General features: G+C 49.4%; 4 protein-coding genes across 5 annotated transcripts in view; 1 reads left to right on the top strand and 3 right to left on the bottom strand.

Moving 5' to 3' along the window:
- Nucleotides 1-4,102, bottom strand: part of DGCR2 (DiGeorge syndrome critical region gene 2) — a 40,359-nt gene extending 36,257 nt beyond the window's left edge. Inside the window, exon 1 of one of the 2 annotated variants that reach the window (XM_065033115.1) lies at nt 3,784-4,102. In XM_065033115.1, coding sequence (XP_064889187.1) covers nt 3,784-3,862 — 79 coding nt within the window. In that variant the 5' untranslated portion in view covers nt 3,863-4,102. The remainder of the gene's footprint in view (nt 1-3,783) is intronic. The other variant, XM_065033116.1, reaches the window with a different exon arrangement.
- Nucleotides 4,103-9,483: 5,381 nt separating this feature from the next.
- On the top strand, nt 9,484-10,858 carry TSSK2 (testis specific serine kinase 2). Its single transcript, XM_005515183.4, has one exon. The coding sequence runs from the start codon at nt 9,875-9,877 to the stop codon at nt 10,856-10,858; it is 984 nt and encodes a 327-aa protein (XP_005515240.1). The 5' UTR covers nt 9,484-9,874.
- A 127-nt stretch (nt 10,859-10,985) lies between these two features.
- Nucleotides 10,986-20,006, bottom strand: ESS2 (ess-2 splicing factor homolog). The gene is made up of 10 exons (XM_065033102.1): nt 19,581-20,006; nt 19,110-19,278; nt 18,466-18,561; nt 17,723-17,889; nt 15,713-15,830; nt 14,861-14,994; nt 14,610-14,712; nt 13,712-13,821; nt 12,680-12,795; nt 10,986-12,147 (listed from the first exon to the last, which is right to left on the bottom strand). The coding sequence occupies exons 1-10, from the start codon at nt 19,989-19,991 to the stop codon at nt 11,862-11,864; spliced, it is 1,710 nt and encodes a 569-aa protein (XP_064889174.1). The 5' UTR covers nt 19,992-20,006; the 3' UTR covers nt 10,986-11,861.
- A 149-nt stretch (nt 20,007-20,155) lies between these two features.
- GSC2 (goosecoid homeobox 2) lies at nt 20,156-25,931 on the bottom strand. The gene is made up of 3 exons (XM_013371461.3): nt 22,183-25,931; nt 21,225-21,472; nt 20,156-20,710 (listed from the first exon to the last, which is right to left on the bottom strand). The coding sequence occupies exons 1-3, from the start codon at nt 22,484-22,486 to the stop codon at nt 20,606-20,608; spliced, it is 657 nt and encodes a 218-aa protein (XP_013226915.3). The 5' UTR covers nt 22,487-25,931; the 3' UTR covers nt 20,156-20,605.
- Between the last annotated feature and the right edge of the window lie 90 nt (nt 25,932-26,021).

The following is a 26,021-nucleotide window of genomic DNA, read 5'->3' as shown; positions in this document are numbered from 1 at the left end:
AGAAAGCCTGATGACCTACATTCACAAGGCTCTGTACTAAACCACTATTACAAAATCCAATATAAAGCCTGACCATGTTTAAGTGTTTTCCATTAGCAAGCAGCAGTTTCTTGTTAGAGAAATATGAAAACATGTTATTGTCTTTAGCGATGATGATCTTAATTAATCCTCTAAACATCATCCTGAAACATGTCGTCCTGATCGTTCCAGACTGTTTAAGTTCCGAATGTTACATAAAGACACCAAAACCTTTGCTTTTCAATTGTGCAATGGGATGTTAACAGAAACAGGAACTTCTTACATACTCTCAAACTGAGCTGCAAAACTGAATTCATAACAATTTACATCTCTGATGCTTTTTAGACAACCAACAGAAATGCACTACTGTTCAGAAATTCGGTCTAAATCCAAGCTAGCACCAGCGCAGGTTACTGTGACTCAGTTAACACACCACTGAAATACAGGATGTTTCAAAAAGATGGACCCAATTTCAAAGTATTTTGATTTCAAATTGGGGTCCATCTTGTTGAAACACCCTGTATTTCTTCACATAAGAAAACAGCCAGCTAGTTCAATAACCTTTAGTAGTTGTTCTGAGTTGTCCCAGAAAACATATCATTAAGTCAAACCCTACTGAGGTAAATATTCCCAGAAACAAGCACCTGAATACGAGTAAATGTTTAAAGGAAATATTAAGTTAGTCCTTCACTGCACATTTATATAGTTGGAAAAGTTCACATTAGCAGCTTCCAAACACATAACGAGTAAAACAACTCGAGGAGAAATGCCCTGTTTAAAAACAAGCAAACAAACAAAAAAAACCCCACATTTTTTCAACAATGCATTATAAAGCAGGCAAGTAGTCAAAACCAGCCACTTATGGTCAAAACAGTTAGAAAGGGAAAAAGGGAAACACTGGGACAAAAAATATCCAAGTGGAGATTCTCAAGGGCACAAAATTACCATTAAAAGTCCACAGGCTCAGAAAAATCTGGCTGCCTATGGTAGCTTCAGGAACCCAAGTCTACACAGGTAGGGCTGATGTCATGTTATGTTGGATGTACATGGTGCTGTTGGTGACGGCACTGACGGAAAACACACGTAACCAAGGTGGAAATATCAGGAAAAGGAAATTCTAGCTAACTTATCTCCTAATTTACCAAAACCCTTCTCACTCCAAATGCAGCAAAAATAGGTCCACATAAAATCACTGCCTCTCAGATTGCCTGAAAAGATACTAGAGTTGAGGAGGCTTAAAAGAAGGTTTCATTTATCTGAAGAGCACAGCAAGAACATGGATAGAAAGCTAGTGTCAAATTAACATGGAAGTACAAAGAGGTGCCTGATTCGCTGGGACTGAATTGTGAAGGGACCACACATTCATCTCTGAGTACATAAAACCTCCCATCGCTCTGCAGCACTCATTTGATAGCTCCAAGTACAGATTTTAGCTCAGCAAGCTGCAGGCGTCCTTTCTAAACCAGTAAGACAGTTGCTACAATACACAGGTTTAAAGAAGCAAAAAGAAAAACAAACACCACTAGGAAAATAAATTCTGAGTCCAAATACTCTTCTCTTTCTCAGGAAATCCCCCCCAAAATACAAGGGAAACTTCTTCACCATTAACTAAAATGATGAATTTGGTTCTGTGCATCCCCTGTACTTTCATGAGCCAGATTTTCCCTATTTGCACCTTTTGTTTTAGGATCAACCCATACACTGTTCAATCTACTAAACAAGTGGTCTATTTGAGACAAGAGATTGCAGATATTAAATGAAGTAAACCGAAAAGCAAACGACATTGGCAAAAAGACATGAGGCTACACTGAAGCCACAGCTTGAGAAAGGAGCTGAACCACCATGGACAGCTCAGCCACCACATCATCCCCAGCCTCCCAGGAACCAGGACAGACCAGCAGCCTCCCAACAGAACTCAGACATTCCTCATACAGCGAGGAATTCCAGCTGCAACACTACAACCAGTTGGATTACCTCACATTGAGGTTCAGGAATACATATGGTCCAAGCATAACTCCAGGAACGCATATGGAGTTGCCATAGAGGAACCCTCAAAGCCAGTGATGTGTAAGCTGAGCAGATGAGTTAGGGCTCATTCTCAAAAAATGATGCTTCTGCCAACGTCGCTACAGCACCACAAATCTCTCATGTAGATACACTAGAGCACCAGTGAAAAAAAATAATTTGCCTTAAAGAAGCAAGTCTCAGCGAAAAACTTGTCTTCATCCATCAAGCATCAGCTGCTGACAGAGATCTGATATCAAACTGGAGTGACAAATGTTCTGACAAACCATGGAAAAATGCCATTTTCTAATTTCTAGGAGGCTACAATGCTCAACACCAACAGAGTTCAGGGTCAAACGCACCCACCTGTAGAAGTACACAGACAGCTACGAATCTCTGCTGAACCTTCTCAACCAGCAGCTCAGTTGTCTGGAACACTTAGTGCCAGCTTTGAAGGAAACTGCTTGAAATCAATTTTACATAGTATTTTCTCCCACATAAAAGCCTCTAGCTGTAACACTACTAGGTTAGCAACTCCAAGGTCTTGGGGGCTTTTTTGGCTACTTCAGAGTGTATCATAAGCACCACATATACACTGCACTGCCAAACAAACAAGCTACAACAAAGCAAGGCACACACAGAGCCGTTTCAACATCTAAGTTAGTTATTTCAATAACACTGCCTACACTGACCCAATTGTGCTTTAGCTGTACTGGGAACTTGCTTAAACACGGTTTGCTAACACTGCTTTATTAGTCTGGGTCATAAAAGTTATTTTGAAAGACAAAGAACAAGGGGATTTCAAGCACACCATCATTCTTGCTCTCCTGTTTACAAAGGAGAGAGCATCACCCAGGAGCAATCACTGTGTGATGGGAGGACAGTTTCCAAACCTGCAAAGCTGCTCCAGGCAGCCTGGGCTACTGATGCTCGTTGACAAGAGCAGCCTGGGATACGTGAGGGCTCTGCCAAGCTCCAGGAGTTCAGCACCCAGAAAGAGACTCTGACTGAGCAATGTTGCTAGAAAAACATGAGTTTTCAAACAGCAAATATCAACTAGTTCTCCAAAGTCAATCATCTTAACGTTTCAAAGCGCCGTGCCTAGCAGCCACCACACAAACTCCATCACTAAATTATTCCCCTAAAAGAAGCTAAAACAGAACTCGGGAGATGGCGTGTGAACTGAGATGCAACAGGGTTGTTTTTTTCCTTTTGGCATGATCCTATGGCACTTTGAAAGAGAGGTTTTTGTTGGCATCCAAGGCCTGCAACATAACAGCGGGTAAGAAGCACCTGAAAACTCAGTCATGCTGCCACATTTCCACTGCTAACTACCTGTGGGGTTATGCAGTTTTCTACCTAAACTTTCGAAGTGCAAATTAATATTTTTACCCAAACTCGCATCCTCTCAAGACCCCACCAGCCGGCACATGGGACCGACGTTTCACCCCACGGCAAAGCCGGGTCCCATCTCTTTTTAAAAGTACGAAGAAGCGGCAGAGACGCCGCCGGCAGAGCCCAACGCACCCGCCGAGCCCGGGACCGGCTCCGGGCCACGGCCACCCCCGAGCGGGACCGTCCTGCCGCCCGGGCCCGGCGGGAGGGAACCGGCCCCGGCCGCTCCGCACCCGCCGCTCGCCGGGGCTGCCCCGGCCGGCTCTGCCGCTCGCTCTCCAGCCCCGGGGCGGCCCCGGTGCCCCCGCACCCGCACGCAGGAGGGAGAACCGGGAGGACCCGCAGCCCCGGCCCCGCCGCCCCTACCTGGCCGCAGCGGCTCGGTGATGCTCAGCACCAGGAGGAAGAGGAGGAGGAAGGTGCCGCTGTCCGCCTTGGGCACCATTTATCCTCCGTTCATCCTCCCCCGGCGCAGCGCCACAAACCCGCGGGGAGGGACGCGAGGAGCGGCGGGAGGAGGGGCCGCCGCCGGGCCCGCGGGGGGGCCCCTGTCCGCACTGAGCTCTTCCTCTCCGCCGTCCGCCGCCGCCCCCCGGGCGGGAGCCAGCGGCCCTGGCTGCGGCGGCGGCTGCAGCGGGAGCAGCACTGGGTCGGGCGGCGCCGCGCTGGGGCCCTCGCCTGGCTCCGGCAACGCACAAGATGGCGGCCGCGCCTCCCCGCCGCCTTCCCCTGCGCCGCCACGCCCCCCTCCCCGCCGCGCGCCGTGCGGCCAATCGGCGGCGCGGGGGCGGGGCCGAGCACCCGTGTGTGCACACGCCCCGCCCGCCCGCGACGGCAGCGGGGCTGGGGCGCCGGGCGCGGGAGAGGCGGCAGCGGCGGGACGGGGCGGTCACCGGCGGTCACCGGCGTCCGCCCCCGGGGCTGCATCACCAACCACCTCCGTCCATCCAGAACGGCCTCCACGGGTGCCCTCTGTCCCCACCGGGACAGGTGCCTCGGTCCTCTCTGTCTGCCGGGGCGGCCATTGCCAGACACAACCGTCCCCCCAGGGTGGCCTCCACCAGTCTCCTCTGTCCCTCCAGGACAGCCTGTCCCTGTCCCCAGCTGGGGTGGCCTCTCCTGCCCAGCTCCATCCCCACCAGCCGGCCTTTCCCCGTCCCCTTCCCGCAGCCCAAAACAGCCTCTGCTGTCCCCAGCACAGCCCTTCCCGATCCCCTCGATCCCTCTGTGACAGCCTTTTCCTGCACTCCGGGTACTTCCCAGCACGAAGCGCTGGGATTCCTAGCCCCAGCAGGCTCCCAGGTTCCTGCATCATTAATCTGTCCCCCCTGCCTGCTGCGGGCTGGGATCGTCCCTGTCTTCACATCTCTGCAGGGTGACACCAACAACCAGCACCCAGGGCCAGGATGTTCCCGTATGGCAGCAGTACCAGAGCCGGCCAGCGATCCCGTACCTCCTGGAAACACCACACTGTGGTTCCCAGACCCAGCCAGAGCAGAAATGCATGAAGAAAAACTAATCGTGCAGCTCGCATCATTGTTAATGGCTCTGCAAATGACAGGTGCCTTCAGGAATTTGACCCTGGGCGTTGCTGCATGGCGGTGAGTGTCCCTGCCGGGAGGAGGGACCAGCCCCAGTGCCACAGCTCTCCTGGTGCTGGAGGTCAGTCCAGGCAGCATTTGGGAGCAAAAGGCAATTTTACCCCCAATGCCCACTTCCCAAATGGAGCTGGAATTTCCTGACAATCGGAAGTGAAGCAGCAGTGTTGGGGCAGATGACCCACGGTGGCTGCTGGGCTCCGCCCTCAGCCCGCACTTTCTTCTGCAGGGAATTCCAGCTTTTTAGTAAAACCCTATTCAGAGTCGAAGCTAAAACCTGGGAATCCCTCTGAGAAGTTTTAATATTTTTTTAATGTCTATAACAATGTGTTTTCCTCTTCATTAGTACAATTTGAAATCTTTGAATAAAACATTTAAATTCCAATAAGGACCATTTTAACTCAATTTTACACACTCTCTGTTTCCCCGTTAATACTCACTATACCCAGTAGCAAACCTCCCTCTGGGATATTCCCAATGGATGTACAGATACTCCTGCTCTTGCATGGCTTCTGCTCCCCCCAGACACTGGCTGCTGACCTGTGGGCAGGGGATGGGGGCTTCAGTGGGTCTTCTTGGGCATTCGCCACCTTTGGCCCCACAGGAACTGTTGCCATGCTCAGGTCAGCAGCATCAGGGAGATGGTTTTTCCAAAGCTCAATGTGAAGTTTAATATGGCAGCGCAAATTTATGCATGCCAAGAGCCAGGAACGGCTGCTCCCCAGAGCTGGGGTAGCAGCAAGTGTGAGCCATGGCCCCATTGCCCGGAGCTGCGAGCCCTGCGGGGCCCCGGGAGAGCTGCGTGACGGGGATGTGCGCTTGGGGACCGCAGGAGTGCGTCACCAGCACTGGGGGGCTGCCTGAAGATTTAGGCCAAAACCCAGTTTGCCAGTTCTCATGTACTGCCAAATACTGTCATGATCCGAGTGTCCATGGGGACCTGAAGCGTGACAACATCCTCCAGCACAAAAGCACGAGTGTCACACTCCCCAGCTGTGTTCCTCCCAAGGGATGCTGTGGGGAGAGGCTGTTCCCAGTGCAGCCACACATGTTGACCCCAGACTGATCCAGAACATTCCCTTATCCACCCCAAGCCCATGACACCCCATCACCCATGTATGAACAAAATGCCTCTGGCACAAGAGCAGCCCTCCCCTCGCAGACAGGGCACAGGCTGCTTCTCCCTGGCTTCTGACCCAATAAATACAGATCTTGTTTCTCCACACCACAGCCCGGGGTGCCCCCCAGGTCTGAACAGAGGTGGGTGCGCCAGGACACAGGTGTGCCAGGTGAGCACCACAGCCCACACAGCACCTGTGAGAAACCGGCAATAAGCGTCCCAGCCACACAGAAGCACAAAGGTGAAGGGTAAGAGGCGCCATTTCCCCCAGCTGTGCCATGCCAAGAGCTGTAATGCTGATGGAGATGGACATTATGGGATGGCCAAGGCCCTGGCTGAGCCACCGGCAGGTGGGAGGCAGTGCTGCCCCACATACATGCAGAAGCCCTGAGCCCCCAGCACTGGGGGCTGAGCTGGGGGGAGGCAGGGCAGCCCAGTGCGCTGGGTGACAGGGGAAAGGACAGAGCAGGACCATGAAAATGCACAAGCACCTCTGCCCAGAGCACGTGGGAGCTGGCGCATCACAGAACTCCCGGTTTCCTCCTGGGAACAAGTGTTTCTCTAACCACCAAGTACAGATCACCTGTGCCCAAAAAGCAGAGGAAAAAAGCTGCCATGCCCAGGAGGAGCAGAGGGAAGGGTCTCAGGGGCCCAAAGAGCCCAAACCTGGCTCTTGTCCTGGCCTGAATGAGCTGGGGTTTGCAGCTGGCTGCTGTGGGCCAGCCCCACCAAGCAGGGATTGAGGCAACAAATGCAAATACAAGCAAGTGGGAACTGCTCCATCTCCCCCTTCCCTGAGCAAGCAGATCCATTTCCTTTATTTTTGCAGAGAGATAGCCCAGTCCTCCAAAACAATGAAGTATCTCCAACCACAGCTTGCCTTCAGAGCTAAATAATCAGAGAAGGAGAAAGCAGTGCAGAGCCCCGGCCCTTACTGGAATGCAGTTTCGGGCGGGTGCAAAGCTGAACCATGGCTGGGTACCTCCCTTTGCCCCGGAAAATGCTCTTGGCATTTCACCTGAAGGGGAAATGCTCGGGGAACCAGCTTGGGGCTCAGTGCCTTTGGGAAGTCCCGCTGCACACTCATCTCCCTGTCACAAGACACGGCTCACATGAGCTGCGGGGGATCAGAAAAACAAAGCTGGACTGCAGGCTCCTGCCCCACGGCAGAGCCCCCACGGCTCCCCCGGCCTGGCTGTTTGCTCACAGCGTGGTGTGGGGCAACCGTGAGAGTTCCTCTTCTCACCAGACTGTGTTTGCCTGCTGCTCAGCAGTTTCTTACCTGCGCTCCACAAAGAAAAGTGCAGCAGTCATCTGTGTTGTGATCAGTTTTGCTTCTTTAAGGCATCTGAGCTTGCCTTCCCTGTCCTGGTTACAGCGACTCATCCCTCGTCCTCGCTGGCTCTTCACAGAGGTTCTTGCAACTTTCTAAGAAGTACATCCTGCTGCTCCCCAAATCAACCACAGTCTCGCCTTTTCCCCTTCACCTATAATAAGAAACCCTTGTGGTCCCTCATCTTCTTGTCCCGCATGGAGCAAGGAGCCAAGGCCCAGGCTGCACGTGGAAGCACCCACAGACTCTGTACATCATGATGTTACAGCCCCACATCACACACACGGCCCCAGGTCCACTGGGGCTCCCACAGTTTCTTGCATGCAGCCAGTAACCCAGCGCAGCCAGCCCGGCCACCCAGGAGAGCCCCAGTGCCACCGCCGCTCACCACCAACCGCCTCTGCGGCGTTAGAGCTCCGGGTGATATTCTGGCTGAAGGATGAAGTGTGCTCAGGCCTGGCACATAGGAAAATGCAGATACACAGAAACAGAAACAGCAAAAGGAAAATAACCCTCTGAAAAATGGGCGAGAAAAAGGAAAAAATCCCACAAAACCCACCACACAAAAACACACAAGTCATCAAGAACCAAGATGATTTCTCACACTGGACTTGAAATGTAAGGCACATTATCTGCTAGTGCTGCAGCAGCAGAAATATCCAGCAAGAAAAAGTTTACTGATTCCCTAATTAGAGATAGCAGGGGCTGAAGTGCAGCAGGAAGCAGAGACCAGACATTACAGTGGGCGTTGCAGGAAGAGCCCATCTGAAGAGCACTACATCCCCTTCAAGAGATCCAGTTTTATAGAATGTCATTGAAAATAAATTACATTCCCAGCAAACACGTGAAGGCCCTTCAGTCTGGCAGAATAGAGGCTGTGAATTTAATAGGGCTGTCTAGGTTAATTCATTTGAGGGCGAACACAAAACCAACACCATCCCACAAGATATTTAATGCAATCTGCTTTCAAGCACGAATTGCACAACTTGGAACAGATATCACATTCCCCTCCATGTTATTCTGGCTACATCTCGATGTAAGAACAACCAATTTGAAATGCCGTGGAAGACACATTCAGCTCCTGACCCACATGTACACCCCATCCGCAGTCACTTCACACTGCCCTGCCTTTCCGTGCATCCCGCACCCAGAGCGGAGAGCTCCTGCACCCAGCAAGCGGGTAGGAACCATCTAACAAGAAAATGGAGATCAGGCAGCAGGTTTGAGACACGCACACTGATCACAGCTTGTTTCCAGCCCATATCCTAACTTCTCTCCATGTTCCCATGCTTGTTCTTCTCTAACCCCACCCTTTCTCTAACCCTCATGTCCTCCCAAAATAACCCTCCTTCAATTACTTTTTTCCAATGCATTCGGTCTTGCTACATCTGTAGACCAATTTGGTGTTTCTGATACCTCTCACTGGGTCAGCTCCACCTCACCAGGTTCCATGCCCAAGGTGGTCCCTTAGTCAAAAATTTCAAAGAACGGGAGGAGAAAAACAAAACCACAAACTACAGGAACACCCCCAGTGTGGCTGTCAGAAGTACTACTTCTGTTCTCAGAATTACATTGTCAGACAGCTGGTGGGTGAAGCAGGATTGTCCCCAGCCCCTGTGTTGTGATCATCAACATCATCAAGTCTTTACAGCCACACATGTAACAGCTGCAAAAACAAATTTGAAAAAGCTGAAATCAACACAGAGCTCCAGAGGCTGATCACGCTGAGGCAATCAACATGCAAAACAGTAAATGTCAGAGCCCTTCTGAGGAAGGTGTCAGGCTTTATCAAGAACAGCAGAAGTTGAAGTCAAACCATAACTTCCCCACTGAGTCAGGGTTTAAGAAAAGCCAGCTGCAAAGCCCACAACAGCCGCCAGTCATTAGAGCTACGCAATGGAGGGGCTGGATGAACAAGGAAATGAACTCAAGAGAAGCCATCTCCTTCCCCAAACGAGTCCACAGGGAGAAGAAAAATGATCCAAGACATACAAAGACAACAGACAAAATTGCACCTGGCATAAATAAATATAAAAAGACTTAGGTACATTTTAGGAAAAAAAAACATTTAAGTTACTTCCATCCTGTTTGCAAAACTAAATACAAAGATGATTTTATGAAGGCAGACCTCAACCGATGTCTCTCAGCAACTTGACATTCAGTTTTGCCCTGGCTGATGTCACCCAGTAGCTTTATAAAAAGGCCTGAAAGGTTCTTCCAAGTGCCCCCCACAGGAGGGGCTGCCTGTGACATCACACAGCGGCCGGTGCTGGGGCCCACCCGCCCACCGCACCAGCGCCAACCACCGGCGCCAGGGCAGCCACCATGGTGCGTGGGCACACCACCTGCCACCACGCATGATGCCCGCCAGCACCACCCCATGCAGCTCCCCCCAGCTCTCCCACCATGGATGATGTTGCGGTGCTTGGAAAGAAAGGCTACACCCTGAAGAAGGAGGTGGGAGAAGGCTCCTACGGCAAAGTGAAATGCGCCTACTGCGACCGGCTGAAATGCGAGGTGGCCATCAAGATAATAGACAAGAAGAAAACTCCGCGGGATTTCCTAGAAAGGTTTCTCCCCAGGGAAATAGAAGCTCTGAAACGTTTGCGCCACCCCTCGATCATCAAAACCTATGAGATTTTTGAGACATCATCTGGGAAAGTGTACATCGTGATGGAGCTGGGGAAAAAGGGAGACCTCCTGGATCACATCAAGCTCGAGGGGGCTATGAAAGAGGACATCGCTCGCATCAAGTTTCAGCAGTTGGCTTCTGCCATCAAGCACTGCCATGACTTGGACTTTGCTCACAGGGACCTGAAATGTGAGAACATCCTTCTCGATGAACACCTCAACATCAAGCTGTCGGACTTTGGCTTTTCCAAGTACTTGTCTCGGGATGAAAATGGAAAACCCATCCTCAGCAAAACCTTCTGTGGGTCTGCTGCGTATGCAGCCCCCGAGGTGCTACAGGGCATTCCTTGTGACCCTCGGATTTCTGATATATGGAGCCTGGGCGTCATCCTGTATACAATGGTCTATGCTTTAATGCCATTTGATGATTCCAACGTCAAGAAAATGATCTGTGTTCAGAAACAACGCAGGATTCCCTTCCCCAGCTCACAACACCTGACCGTAGAGTGCAAGGACCTTATTTACCAACTGCTCCAGCCCGACGTGTCTCTGAGGATGCACATTGATCAAGTTTTGAAACACTCATGGCTGCAGAATCCAAAACCCAAAACCTTGTCCCCTGTGTCAACTGCAAAAGAGGGTGAGTGTTCCCAAAAGCCACAAGAAGGAAAGCCTGAACACAAGCAGTCACCCAAATCCCATTTTGCAAAAGGAAAAGGAGAGAAGGAAACAGATCCTCTCAAGGATGGTTGGTTTTAGCAATATCACAGAATCGGTCTAACCTGTGGACTGCTGGTGCTCAATTTCAGCTTCTCCGGTTCCTTTCAGCAATAGTCCTTGTCTTTTGCTTGACAAAGTATAGTAACAGAAGACACAGTACATCTGCTGAGGTGAATAAACAGCTTAACACTATTATTCTCAAAAGACCTGTCTCTGATATGGTTTGAGGGAATGAGAAGTTACTGTCAAAACACACTGGAAAGTTTCTTTCAATGCTGCTGACACTTAACAGCTCTTATGCTCACGGTTCTCAAGTCCCTGACTACACCAGCTGCAGAATTCACACGTGTATCAACCACATTTTGGATTCAGAAAGTAAAAAGGCAGGTTATTAGAAAGTGTGAACTGATGTCTGAAACTGTATGCATACTGTTTTCATAACATACCAACTCTCCTGACAGGCCGACTGTACATTCAAGAGGATCAGTTTAAACACTGAAATTAAAGAGAAGCCCTCTAAAATTCTGGGTCATGTCTCAATACATAGATGTTTATACCCCCTCTTCTGCAAAGTACAAAACCAAATAAGCTTGACAAGCTGGAATCAAGTCCAGTTCAACCTTTTAGGAAGGCTTACCACATTTTATAAATAGACATATCTGTGCAGAAATGTATTTAAATGCATAGCCATCTTAAAAAGAGAAATATATCTTAAAAAAAAAATTATCGCTGTTTTCCAAGAGTCCAGAATCTTCTCTGCCATTGCAGGAAGAACCTGTTGCTACAACAGTCCTGTGCATCCCCCCCCGTGCAGTTCAAAGGGAAGTAACACCACAGCAGAAGATACTCTGCTTCCAAAAAGCACACCACAGGCTCTTTGGCTTCACAATCTGGAGTAGCGCTGGTCCCAGATCTTGTAACCTCTGGTTTCCATTCTGGCAGCTGTATCTAGACACCCCTTGCTACCGACGTCTCACAACATCCTGCCCGCAGACAGCTGAGCGCAGCCAGTTCACTATCGCCTTGCTGGTGACTGGAGCATTCAGAAGAAATCAGATGCCTTCCTTCTTTTAGGAAGCTGCAGTAAATTGTCTGTGATCGATGTAGTATCCTGAGAGACCGGTGTCTGAGACACTGTCCTAGATTGTGGGGTGCCTGTGGGTGTGTGAGGCCCACTTGCTGGGGTCTTGTAACCAGGAGTTCCTGTGTGGGCTGGGGAAGGAGTATAGCTGGCTCGCAGGGCTTTGTCGGTGTATTTACTTGCAGTCCTGTTTACTAGTCTTTGCAAAGCTGGTGACATTGCTGGGCTTAGTCCTTTTGGAGTGAGGCTGGAATAGAATGCACAGTTTTAAAAGATTTTACAGTAAAGATCTGCCATTTATCAGAAAGAGCATCAATACTTCTGCAAGTGAACTCAGCATCCGCTTCCCCCACAGACCTGACCCAGTGGCTGCAGAAGTCATTCTGCCTGCAGGGACGTGCATCTTGTCTCTCCAGAGAAGTGACAGAGAAACCTCCTGCATCCCTCCCAAGCCTGGGTGGCACCACCTGCCTTTTTCTTTGAGCCTCTTCTGTCCTTCTCATGACACAGCCAAGCAAGCTTTGCAACGAGGCAGGACACCAATGCAGATGAATTGCTGGGTGGCTGTGGGGCAGACCAGCCATGCTGACAAAAGGGAGTATCAGGGGCAGCCACCAGACACCTTCCCTCAGCAATTAAGGTTTTTCATTTCCAAGAACTTTGACTGTACCTCTTCCTGCTTCTAGTACTCATATCATTCCTCCCTATCTACATATGTTGATTTAAATCTCATCAGAAAATACCCATCCCCGGTTGTGCTGTCAGAACAGAAGTCTCACCTGGCCAAGTTTTCTGTCACTTTTCGAAGAGCCTCCTGCTTCTTTGCTCGGTTTTTAGCTGCCACTTCATTGGCCATCTTGAGTCCTAACCTCTCACGGCGCCCAGGCTCCAGGATCTATAAATGCATCACACAGTTCTCTCACCAAGGTACTCACGAGTGCTGCATAGAGTCAAAGCACCTTCACAGCTGGATTCCAGCCCACAGGGTCCTAAACCAGGGAGAAGTGGGGTCAGCCCACAGCTCTCTGCTGCTACATAAAAGCCAGAGAGGACACAGAGGGATCTTCAACCTGCCTTAGCGAGTAACAAAAATGGTAAAACCAGTTCAGTGAAGGAAGCAGCCATTACCTCTGGCATTTCCTCCTGCTGTCTGTCCTAGACAAACAACGTTACCTGTGTCTTGCCCCGCCTGGCCTGTACCCAGCCAGCTCTCAGGCAAACACAGACATTGCCAAACAGCAGGAGAACCAGTCAAGGGCTTCGGAGTCTGACAAAACAGAGGCACATACAGCAAATTATACCCTTCTTAAACTAAGAGTCTGAGACAGCTCACATTCAATGACACCAGCAGGAGACAGGTAGCATGCAGGGTCAGGAGCCATTAACAAAGCCAAAGAGCCTTTTCTGCTCTCAAATGATACACCTACCCCAGGCTGTGACAGCCAGAAGATCAAGAGAGAGGGAAATCCTACAATTTCTACCCATTCATACATTAAAATCAGAAAAATCAGGCGTCTCTTCAGCTTCCTCTGAAAGCTCCTCTGTCTGGGCCCATCATCAAATACTGAGTCTAACTCTTCTGCCAACAGTGTGTTCCAGCTCAGGTGTCTCCACCAAGTAGCTTTCATGTGGAGCCACGTTCTCCTCCACCCTCCAAGCAGAATGCAGATTATTAGTCTCAAGGGCTGGGAACACAGCCCGGAGATGTGTCACACTCCCACAACAATGTTCATCTATTAGTTACTCACTTGCCTTTCCCTTAGTCCTTGCACCCCATAAAGAATGACATGCTGACTCCTGACATGAAATACCTTGAAGGCTGGTCCAGGTGTTCTCTCCACATATGGTGTTTCTGACCCTTCTATACGCAAAGGGGTACTTTCAATTTCACCCCATGTCATAAAAGGAGACTCGTTCACACCTAAAAGCAAATTTTAAAAGTCATGCTCATGCAAGACATTTGAATATTCATTCACCACAAAAAAATTCAGAGAAGCAAATTATGAAATGCAGCAAATTCATCAGCACACAAAAGAACTCCTCCACTGCAGAGGAAATTGCAGCCAATGTTAAATAGTAATATATGCTTCCCATTAAGAGGGCACAACCTTAAACTCACAGGATCTCCTGTGGCTGTGTCACCCTCTAGGTTACAATACCCAAGCAGTGTCCTTTCCATGTATTTATTCTTCCATTTGGCAAGCTTTTGCCTAGTGACACTTTCATTTTTTCCCCTATGGTATTAGTATTCCCCTCTGTTATTGGATGAAAACTTCAACACACAGAACTATTTATAAGCAGGGAAATGGGCAGAGGACTTAAGATACATATAATAGCCAAATGCACCCTCGGTTCATTGAGGGTACAGAACAACAACTGCACCTAATCTAACAGCTACAACTGCAGAATAGATTCTAAGAGGATGATTCAGTCACTGGCTAGAAAAAGGTTTGGAAAAGGCATTTACAATGGAGAAAGGAGCTGCGCTCCAAATGCCACCTACAGGCTTTCCGGAGGAAAACCCTTAGTGTGTTCACCTCTTAGCATAGTAACTAAAGACAGGGAAACATATCGGCTGGTGAAGAACATTTCAACTGGAAGAAAAATAAACAGTTTGTTCTAACTGAAAGTATCCTGAACTGTATCAAAGTAAGTGCAGTAGCAGCCCTCTTACATCAGGAAAAAATAACAAGAAGAAAACCTTCTTACCAGGGGCAGGAGAGGGAGTAGCCACAAATCCATATCCATTCACTTTTGGAGACTCTTGAGGTATCAGTTCTTTCCCATCTGGTCCTACTTTGCCTTGTTTGTACTGAAATAAAAACGACAATGCCATTCATGTGGAGGCAGGTGTGAGTCAGCTGTATATAACAGCACACGCACGGTTCTCCTGGTTGATGAACAACACTGGAGGGCAGAGTCTAACAAGGGTTTAGTCAGAAGAAGTAAAATTATCCAACCTGAGCATTGAGGGCTGCAGCTTGTTGGAGCTGTGACTTGCTCACAGCTTGGCAGAAAGGGTCCTTCACAAAACGGGTGTTTCGATGGACAACTTCCCTGGGCTTCTTAAATACATCATCCTTGTCAGGTACACCTGGCAACACAAAATTTTTAAGAAAGGGCTCTGGTAACATCAGGCAGCGTGCACTATGACACCACACATTCCTACACAACACAGAATCCATCAGCGATCACAGTGTCTATCTCTAGCAATTTAAACTAAATCTGCACTAGATACATGCTTTGTAACACCTGAAATCTATAAATTAAGATCAGATTATATATATATATATATTTCTAAGGAAACAGTGAACAAGACTTTTCTATACTTCACTGGTTTGTAGAAATTATCAAATGTACATTTACAGCCAAAAAGAAAACTTTATTTACAAAACGATGTTGCTTTCTACAGCAACCAAGGGACCAATGAGCCCAAGGAGCACTCTGAGCAGAAACAAAGAAATAATAAAGATGACAAGAAAGTGCTCATAAATAAGACGAAGCCAGAAAGAGCTTTTGGTCCTGAAAATAAGTGCTTCTATCTAACATAAGACATACAATGAGCTTCTCAATGACAAACAGAACAGAAACAAAGTCTGTAATCAGTGGCAAAGGTGCAAGGTCCAAATCAAAAAAAAGGAGAAAAAAAGAAAGAAAAGACCTTTTTAAACAACTTTACATATCTGAGCTTCACAGCAAAAGAAGCACAGTACTATCAGAAGCTGCTTAGTCACCTACAGAAGTGCTGTAAGCCCCGTTTGGAGTCATCCCCCCCAAACCAACGCCGCTCCTGAGTGACCCAGGCATCTCACCTGTCGGATAATACATGAGGGTGTTTCGAGCCGTGTACTCCCAGGTCTCCAGTCCAGCTTTCACATTCTCCAGAGCCTGCTGCTCTGCTGAAGGAAGTGCCAAGTTCTCACTGCGTCGCTGAAAGGGCAATGGCAAACATTTAAAAGAAGGAAAAAAAGGTCTGAAACAGACTCCTGTGATCGTTTTATTGGGTATACCCAACTTGGGGAGCTCAATCACGAGCTCGGCTACCTGTCCGAGCACGCTTCGCATCTGGCACGGCACAAGCACTCTCTCTGACAAGTGGCATTTGAGAAACTATCCTGTCCCCAGGTGAGCTTGCAAACAACAAACCCATATGGCATTCTGGTATAAAACCAAGTGAGAACTAAAGAATTAACTTCTCAGAAGGATTATGACTTTGTTTACTACATCTTGTGACAACACTTGTGATGGCTCCAACTTTTTCTGGTTTTTCTCTACTATGCAAAATTCAAATGAGGCATTCATGGCTAAACAAGAGAAGAGCAACATATGATACATATCATATAAAGGCAGTCTACAAGGCTTCTGCACGTAACCTTGGCAGAACATTTGTACCATCGTAGACTCATGGAAACTCTATTAGCTGAGGCAAGCAGTTAACAAAAGAACAGACACTCCTCAAAAATTATGGAGTTTTCAGACATTTCCACAGGCCGTACAGGTAGGGAAGCATTTGATGTATTCACATGATTACTTTCATGCTGTTACCAGCATATGACTGTCACTGATATCAACAAGAAACTAACAAAACGCAGTCAGCCACTGGTAAATTACTCCATTTTAAAATCCTCACACTAATTAAACTAGACAATGACTGCCAGAAGCTATATATTAAAGGCTGATGTCTTTAGTAGGTGTCATCCATATACATTTAAATAGCAGTATTGTCACTGAACACATTAAATGAGGCATAGTGAAGCTGTCTGCTGCACAAACAGGCACGCTGGGCAGGGAAGTGCAAGGTCTGAACAGAGTGCTGGCTGACGGGAAGGCACACAACATCAGCGCTGGAACAGCTCCGGCAATTTCATCTTGACCTGAAACAACCCTTGTGCTTTGGGAATGTTCTCCTGCTGCCTTTTAATTCTGCATGAAAGCATTCATGCAAAGAAGATGTGTAAGGAGCCACAAAGGGCATTTTTATTGTAAGAGACTCCAAGGGTTTGCATTAGCTAGGATAAAAATGTAACACTCACAACACCGGCAGTAAACATTCGTGTGTCAGTGCCAAACTTCGTTAAAAGGCACAGCAGCTCACGTCCAGCACTGACACATCTGGTAACAGTGCCAGCTGCGCACTGCTGATGGAGAAAGATTGACAGGGCAGCCCCAGAACAGTTCCTGCACCTCCCTCAGGGGTAGATGAGGAAGACGGCACAGCCAGCCTTACTGTGTACAGTACCTCACTTCAGCTGAGTGGATTATTACTGATAATAAAAACAGAAGACTGCAGTAAAAAAGGCAATCTAACTGCAAATAATAAAAGGCTGACAGACAAACAACAGGAACTATTCTCAGCTGCTCTCCTTGGTATTGCTCTCATGGAGGAGTGCCAAGAACTGCAATACTTGCACTTAGCGCAATGCTTCACAGTCTTAAAGCTTAGGAAGTGATGGATCCCCAGTGATTATGTCAACATGGTTGTTGTGTTACAGATGGGGGAAAAACAGGACTGCAAAAGCAAGCACTGAGCTGCCACAGGGCCAGGAAACTCAGGCTTAGCTCAGATTTAGATGTGAACACCACATGCACCCACTATTCAAAAACAAGATCTTTCTATTTTTATTCAATAATATGAGTAATTCAACAGCCTAATACAATAGCTCCATGCTCAGAGCCAACAAAGTCTCACCTGTGTTAACAGCAGAATTTAAAACCAAAAAGATAATAGACTACTCAATCAAGCAAGCAAGAAATACAGTAAAATGGTGTTTCCCTGTGTGTCAGTTTGGGAGAGCAGAGACAGAGCTGAGCCCTTTCCCTACCTGCGCGTACTCCTCCTCTGCACTGTACAGCCAGGCGTGCTTGACCTTCTCCTTCTCTTTGGCCACTTCCATGATCTGCTCAAACGAAGCGTTATCTTCACTCGTGTGTTTTGCCAAGAAGCTGTCCAGATTGGGGAGCGCATCTTTATCATCTCTTTCTGCATCTCCTAGCCAGCGGAGGGAAGAAGCCTGAGAAAGGTTAATACTTCCCTCTCTATGAGAGAGCTGCATATACCTCTAAATCCCCTCTGACAGTGAGCCTGACAGTGAAAAAATTACACACAGAATGGTACAATAAAAAAATGCTTTTTTGGAAGACATATAATCAACTTTCACATAAAACCTTTTATGACGTTGATAGCTATTTGTGTTAAAGGCAAAATGCGCAAGCTGCTAGGAGACATCTTTTATGTACTATATGAATAGCTCTGCCCCTACAATCTTTGCTTTCTTACAGAATTAATTTCAAGCGACACAGGAAAAATATACTGCCTTCAAAGAGATAACCAAGTTAAAAATTTACACAGCCATAAAGAGATTCATAACTGAGAATTCACACACATGATGTAAACCATGATGTAGCATCAAGCTCAACTTCAAGAGTGACCATTTTCACCTACTAGAAGGTTGAAGGAAACTGCTTAAACATCTGCTAAATACCCCAAAGCCTTACAGAGGACAGAGCTCACAAGAGTATTTTCCTGTTGCTGAAGAATTCAGCTAGAGAAACATCATTCTCCTACCTTCCTCTGCAGCTTTGATGCCAGCTTTGGATTTATTCCCCGGTGGAAGACCAGCCGGATGCACTTCTGGCGTTTCAAACGTGGCTGGAGTGACATCTGGGACAGAAAACAACAAAAAAAGAGAGGCTCACTTGGTCAGGTGCCGAACAAGTCACAGAAAACATATCAAGAGAAGAACAATTTAATTTAAAAACTATGACTGCAAAATCTTCAGTTCTGTTTTCTCCTGTGAGAAAAATTCACAGGATACCCACAGCCCAATACATTTGCCACCCTGTCTACAGCTTTAACCAACAGAAAAAACTATAATAAGGATTCAAAACACAGCTTAAGAGCTCCTTATAGTATAATATTGCACATGTAACATTTCCTAGAGAGCCAGAACTTGGGCAAAGATGCCCATAAGAAACAGTTATTCAACAGGTGTTTTCTCCAAAACTATTCCCTCAAGAAGGAATTAGACACCACCACAGAGAAATCCAGTATCAGCCATCAGATACCAGCTACTGCCCAGTCTGATATACTAATTCACATACAATGCCAATTTTGATTCTTTAAGGTAAGAGTTGCTTGCAATAAGTTAGATAAAGCAGAGCCACAGTATTAGGCATAAACCCCTCATGACCCAGTGAGCCGGTTCTTACAGGGTGCAGGTGTGTCCCTCGATGATTTGCCCAAGGATGAGCCAAACTTGATAGCAATTTGTCTCATTTTCTCCAAGTCACCGTTTTCTTCAGCCTCCAGATACTCCTTCTGTGCCCGCAGCTTCTCCACGTCAGGAAAGAAGTCCCGCTGTATGATTTTCTCTAAGCCCTACAAACAGAAAGGCAACTGTGAGGCCGCGCTGGGACACCTCGGAGAGCCGGGTCAGCCCAGGGCCAGGGCACACCGCTCACGGGCAGGGACGCGGGGCCCACGGGCGCCCCGAGCCGCGGCCGGGCCGGTGGCAGCACACCGACCACTGGCGCCGTAGGAGCGGCCCCGGAACTGCCTCGTCCCCAGGCCCGAGCCGCGGTTCCGCCGGGCTGGGCTGGGAGCCGCTTGGCCCCAGTGCCCGGAGAGCGGGGACTCCCGGCGCGGCCCGCCGGGCTCTGTGCCCCCCGCCCCCGGCCTACCTCGATGTAGGCCTCTTCATCCAGGATCTTCTTCGTGCGCCTCGGGGCCGGCGGAGTCACCTCCTTCCCCGTGGTCACGGCGGTGCCCGCGGCGGCAGCGGGGACCAGGGCACCGGAGGACGCGGCCGGAGCCGCCGCCGCCTCCATAGCGCCGGGAGCCCGGGCGGCGGCCGAGCGCCCTGACCCTCTCCAGCCGCCGTCGCGAACCCGACGTGCCGTGACGTCACGCCGGCGCGCCACGGGCAGCCGAAACGTCACGCACCCGCCGCCCCACCCCCCGGGAAAGACGCACGGAACCGTGCGCGCGGCGGCCAGCGCGCCCCCTGCCGGCCGGGAGGACTCGCGCGGTCCCGCTCCGTGACAGCGGCGCCACCGCGGGGTTCGGGTGCGGCCGCGGGCCGGGCGCGGCATGGGGCAGCCGCGGGGCGTTGGGCCTGTCCCCAGCACCCCCGGGGCTCCCCGGGAGCAGCCCGGTGGTTTTATTGATCTCGCTGCGCTGCAGACCGCGGTTTGTGTTTGTCCCCGCTCGGGCCGCCGCTCTGCACAGCGCTGCACGGAGCAGGGCTGCGGGAGAGACCGCAGAACCGAACCCCAGAAACGACTCCAGATGCCACCGAGGTGCTGGAAATAGGAAACATTAATTTGCAGGGTATTTTGCAAATCTACAGTGGTAGAACAAGCACAGATGCCACCTGCACAGAGCACACACTAGCAGGGGACGCTCCCCTTGTCCCCAAGCACACGCACATACCCCGCACAGCTCTGTCCCCGCGGGCTGTGGGCAGCGGGTTCTGCTGGAGCATCTGGGGGTCACGCGTGGTGAGTTACTTGCCACATGAATTGGGTTTGTAAGAGAAACTGGGACGTGAAAGCAACATGCCTGCTTTTACCTGTCCTCCTCCTCTGGGAATCACAGAGATTCCCTTTTGCATCATTAGTTCTTTGGGTTACCGCCCCGCAGAACCCGCCAGCTACAGGAGATGGATGCTCTTGGTGTTTGTCTGCTGAGACGCAGCTTATGAGCACTAACAGCTCTCCTCGAGGGGCTTCTTGGTGCCTTGAAGGATCAGCGCTGAAGCAGATGCCCTCTTCTGGTGCCGCCACTTGGCCCGTCGGTTTTTAAACCAAACCTAGAAAGTGCAAAACAAGAAAAGAACGACCCTGGTGTTTCATGTGTTATATGAAGGGGGCAGGCAGTTAAACTGATGGAGTGTAGAGCACAAGTTTTAGGATGCCACAATACATTTCCTGATATAAAAGTGATACAATATATAATCAGTCCCTCCCTGGCGTCCTGCTCACAGACATATAAGGGGCACAAGGGACCTGGGAGGCCCCAAATTCAAATCACACAGATCACATAAATGAAGAATCTACACGTCAGTGCAGGGGATGGGCAGAATTGAGCGTCTGTGTGTTTATATAGGTGAACTGAGGAGAGATGGAGCGTGTGAGTTTACAGGACTGGGTGCCAGAACAAAGCCCAGCAGAACTATTTTACACTGTTCTGTTGCTTGCCAACCTAAACTGTGTTTTGTGAAATACCCAATAATGTTTTTTTTAAATGAGGCCCTGGGTCTGCAGCTCCCGAAATAGTCAGCGCAATGTCCCACTGTGTGTTCTCGAGGGGCTGCAGGATCTCACCTCCACCCTCTCCTCCTTCAGGTGGATGCGGTTCGCCAGGTGCTCCCGGGTGATGACGTCTGGGTACTGGTTCTGATGGAAAAGCGTCTCCAGGGCCTGCAGCTGGTCCTCGGTGAAGATGGTGCGGTGCCGGCGCGTCCGGCGCTGGAGCTGATGGAAAGTCTGCATCTCACTCGGGTTCACCTGGGGACCCTTGCAGACCCTGACGGCCGAGTGGAGGAGCCGCATGGGCCAGGGGAACCGGGTGTCTGCAAGGGGAGAGCGGCAGCGTTAGGGATGAGGGACTGAAACCCCGTCTTGCTCAAGGCAGTTCAGGCATGAGTTGCACATGTGATCAATGTGCAAGCCGGAGAAGGGCTTATGGCATCTCTTTGGGAGGAGTGTGCAGGTGGGGAGCACTGGCTGGCTTTTCCTTGTTTACTTGATGGTTGCACAATGGCCAGCTCCAGAAAATAGCTGGAAACTCACAGCCTGGCAAGGAGCTGTGTTTCAGTCCTGACATGGAGGATTTCTGAACTTTCATGATGCTCTTGAACTATATTTTTAAGAGTTTGCTACTTTTGTTTGTTTGTTTTTCCCCCAAAGGACCAGTGAGGTTGCCTGGGGCTGTCAGGGAGCACAGGCACAGGTCTACGCATGGACAATGTGACTTTGGAGCCCTACATTCCACAGAGATCTTCACCCCTGGAAGCACCATCCCCTCAAGTGTTTTACACTAAAACAATAGTATCCAGCAATAAATAACACCTGCTGCTTTTGAATCCCTGGTAGCATGGCAGGTAAGAGTCTTGAGAGCCACGCTGAAATTGGATCTCAGCTCACTGGAGCTGGGTTCTGAGGCCACTGTGGTGGCAGGACAGGTGCTATATTGTCACTCAATGCCCAGGTTTTCCCCCTCTCCAATGCTTGCACCAGCCCCTCCATGAGCCCCAGCTGTGAATCAAACCCAAACACTCACCCAGCCAACTCGGCGAGTCCTGCAGGGAACGGGCGCTCGTGTGGGAACAGCAGCAGCAGCTGCAGCCTGTCCCTTCCAGCTCTTCCTCCTCCTCCTCCTCCTCCTGCAGGGAGCTGGCCGGGATGCTCTCCAGCTCACACAGCCCCTTGGGCGCGCAGTCCAAGATGCCCCGCAGGCACAGCGGGACCAGGACCTGGGGACTTGTCTCCGCTGGGCTGGAGAGGATGTCCTCGATGCTGAAGGAACATGGTTTCTTGAGGCCTCTCCTGCTGGCGTCGGTGTCAGACACCGGCTCTGAAGACATCGTTTGCCGGCTGCGGGAACGGGCAGCTCAGGCTGAGCAGGGTCAGCTCTGGAGTGGGGTCTCGCAAGGAAGAAGACAGCTTACGTAGCTTTTAAAATGGACCGACGAAGTCATCCAGGATCGCTGCTTTGTCTTGGAGTTTCAAGTGACTGTCATTCGTGCAGCTGAGTTTTTATTTTATACATACATGCACTTTCTCTGCCTCTAACCTAGCTGCTTTATGACTGCAGCCACCCTAAACATATATATATAGAGAGATATAATCCCTTTGGAAAGAAAACCGTAAACCCCCCTGTGAATAAAATAAATTCTAACTAATCTTGGCAGCTTTGTGAAGGGTTAGTGTGGATCTAAGATTTAGCTAATCCCACAAAAATGACTGGAGAAGGAAATCTGATTTCTCCATCTCGGGTGTAGATTTGAGGTGGTTATGATCTCCATTGTGCTGCCGCCTCCGATCCAGGGAAGGGGGAGGATAGCTGTTCCCAGCCCAGAAATGGACCAGAGGATTAGCTCCTTAAAAGAAGCAAATTATCCCTTTCTCTGGCCAAATGAAAGCTTTCCCATCAAAAGAGAGCTGTCATATCATACAATATAAGAGAGGAGAGAGTTCAGCTTAATAAAAAATCATTTTTAATGATAGCACAGCCTCTGGCTGTGCCAGAACTCTCTGTGAAAGTTGATTTATTTCCTGCTGAAAGCAGAGAAATTGTGTTTTTTCTCCTTCCCCTTTCCCCCGCCTCCACTGCCCTAATCACAGTGATAATGCAGATGTTTTGCATGTATCCAGCATACTCTTTGCAAGGATTCAAAGTCCTTAATAAATTAGATTACTGGCAGCTCATGACAGTTCTGTGGCTTAGCTTAGTGGCATGCAGCCACCTCCTGTCCAGCTGAGCCGTACCCCTGCTTGCATTGGGACGCGCAGGAGTGTTGCCCACTGCCCCACGTGCGGGCAGCTGGGGCAGGAGCTGGTCTCCGAGCCCAGAGCAGCCAGGACGGCTCCCTGGGGCAGCCAGGTGTCCCCAAAGCTTTGTCAGTCCCGTTCCCAACTTCTGTCCAGCAAGAGAAACTGCATCCCAGAGCAGTGACATGGGATGGGAGGGGGCGCCTGGCAGCAAGACCTGGCATGTGCGATCCGTGGGACGAGGGAGGACATCTTCTGTCTTGAGTCTATAACTGAAATGAGTAGCTGGGATTAAAACAGAGAACCTGGGGTTGAGCTCAGGTTGCTTAGGAAAGTGTAAACTCAAGTTTTCCAGCGGTTTAAGCCAAGGTGGGTATCGAGGCTTCGGGAGTTCACACAGGGAACGTTCTCCTGCTTGGTGTTTCTTTGCAGGGTGGAGAAGACTCCAGTCCCACTTGTGGAACACCAAAGGGACACACAGGTGAGTGCTGTGGAACCACTGCGTACCAAAGGGCGTCCTGGCACCTCATGGCTTGATAGAGAACAGCCCAGCAACCCTGATGGCATCATGCAGAAAGGGGAGCCCATCTCCAGGAGAGCTCCTCTCAGTCCCTTGTCTTTTCTCCGTTCTGCCTGCCCATGCTCACCCAGCTGCTCTCCCAAAGCCAAGAAGAGATGTCCCGTAGCCTCACTACCTCTGACCCTCAAACCTCTGTAAAATCTTACTTAAAACCAAACCACTATTTTTTTCTTTCATCCCTTTATTTGCCTCTCCCTTCAGCTATGCTGATGGCATAACAGAAATTATAACCATGTTCTATGAATCTTCATTTATTTGCTGTAGGTTTGAGAGGAAGATACCTTTGTAGTGACCCAGTCTGGACATGTTTTCTGCTGCCCTGCCAAGGCATCAGTGTTCCAGAAAGGCACTGGGGATGCACTAACACCAGGGATCATCACAAACTGCTCCCAGCTTTTATTCACATACCCAAATGCTAACATGGATGTGGCGCCAGATTTTGCACCCCACACCGTGCCAGTCCAGAGGGACTGCAGTGCAGGTGAGCTGGGACGTGGGGTGGGCAGGCACAGAACCCGACCCTTTCCTCTTTCAGCTGTAATAATCATAGGACCGAAGCGGATTAATTCTCCTTCCCCATCCTTAACAAAGGACGCCTTTCCCTGGCCTCCCCTGCTCGTCCCTGCCTTCCCACCGCACATGCACTTAGCCTATTAGGATCTCTGCTGATTGCTTTCTTTCATTCCTCCCATACCTTTCACTTCAGAAAATGGACTGGTAATACTTCTTTTATCAAAGAATTATGGGATTTAGGACCCAGATCTTACAAAGAGACTTTTGATAGCTGCTGGTAATCAAATCCCAATCGGCAGACACTTCTCTGCACCCTGTTACCAGGGAGGAATAAAGGAAAGGGATTATTGATGTTCTGTTTACTGAGCCTCCAAGAGATAGGATCGCTGGGCTATTTCATATTAGAAAAGGAAAGGAAAATAAAACAAGAAAGAAAAAAAACACAGACAAGGGAGGACAATATAGATATAGATAAAAAGAAAAGAAACAGGCTCTTATCATTTTCTTATTGGTTAAGGAGATTCCAAAGCCATTATAGAGGATTAGCAAAAAGGTTAATCTGCTTTAGCCATTCGTTTCTCAAAAGTGAATTTATAGGGTTTGAAAATCCTTCCTATGGTGAAACCAGAAAAAATCCCCCCCTCCTTCCACTGCCCCTCCCTTCTGCAGGGAGATAAGGGGATGGGGATGTGAGCCTCAGAGACCCTAAATCACAGGAGCACCCTCCCTCGCCTTGCCCCTGCCTGGCTGCTGGCACCCATGGAAGCTCCAGTTTGGCAGCACTTCCCCTGGTTCCTCATCACCCGTGTGGGGTGGCCGAGATGCTCAGGAAGCGGAAGAGAAGGTCCAAGGGATGTGACTGTCCTCCTGCACTGCTCTGCCTTACCTGGGGTACGTCCTGGGCTGTTTCACTGGTTGATATTGGCAGCAGGCAGAGCAAACCTGGACTTGTGGTTGGATTTGGGCACCCATGTTAACTTTAAAGCAGAACAAAGATGCTCACTGCTGGCAAATGTTGCCAGAAACTGCAGGCTGGGGTATCTCTATCCCCAAGCACAGCGGTCACCCAGGGAGCCGCATCTCAGCATCCTCCTGGTCACTCAGCACAGACACGGGCCCACCCCAGCCATGTTCTCCTGCACCACCCGTGCCATCGCCTTGCCCAAGTGGCCAATACCCATCGCTCGCCCCCATGCCACTGTGAGAAACAACCCTGGGGAAAAACAATCCTTCAAGGTCAAAACCAGCCAGGAGCACTTTCTTGATAGCTGCTGCATGAGGTTCAGTGTGATGTGTTAGCTGGGAGTCATAACTACTTCAGTAAAGACACAGAATTCATAGACTGATAGAATGGTTTGGGTCAGAAGGGACCTTTAAATGTCATCTTAAAATTGTTCCTGTTGAAATAATGCAATTCTGTGGCAACTGACAAAAAGAACCCAAATAAAATAATTTGGATTTGATGATAATTAACATCAAGTGCTGTAATAAATCTGTTTCTCTCTCCAAAGGCCATTCCATTCTGCAGGAAGAAG

This window comes from Columba livia, chromosome 17 (genome assembly GCF_036013475.1).
Source record: "Columba livia isolate bColLiv1 breed racing homer chromosome 17, bColLiv1.pat.W.v2, whole genome shotgun sequence".
NCBI lineage: Eukaryota > Metazoa > Chordata > Aves > Columbiformes > Columbidae > Columba > Columba livia.
Note: the sequence above shows the minus strand (reverse complement) of the source record. Positions and strands in the feature narration are given on the sequence as shown.

What these genes read in the sequence shown, in the direction of transcription:
- TSSK2 (XM_005515183.4), top strand. Translation starts at nt 9,875, where the DNA reads ATGGATGATGTTGCGGTGCTTGGAAAGAAAGGCTACACCCTGAAGAAG.
- ESS2 (XM_065033102.1), bottom strand. Translation starts at nt 19,991, where the DNA reads ATGCCGCGCCCGGCCCGCGGCCGCACCCGAACCCCGCGGTGGCGCCGC. An exon ending in CACCTGGACCAGCCTTCAAG is followed by an intron (nt 12,796 to 13,711) that starts GTATTTCATGTC and finishes ATGCATTTATAG; the next exon opens with ATCCTGGAGCCTGGGCGCCG. An exon ending in GTGACAGAAAACTTGGCCAG is followed by an intron (nt 12,148 to 12,679) that starts GTGAGACTTCTG and finishes ATTCTATTCCAG; the next exon opens with CCTCACTCCAAAAGGACTAA.
- GSC2 (XM_013371461.3), bottom strand. Translation starts at nt 22,486, where the DNA reads ATGTCTTCAGAGCCGGTGTCTGACACCGACGCCAGCAGGAGAGGCCTC. An exon ending in GGACTCGCCGAGTTGGCTGG is followed by an intron (nt 21,473 to 22,182) that starts GTGAGTGTTTGG and finishes CTCCCCTTGCAG; the next exon opens with ACACCCGGTTCCCCTGGCCC. An exon ending in TGAAGGAGGAGAGGGTGGAG is followed by an intron (nt 20,711 to 21,224) that starts GTGAGATCCTGC and finishes TGCACTTTCTAG; the next exon opens with GTTTGGTTTAAAAACCGACG.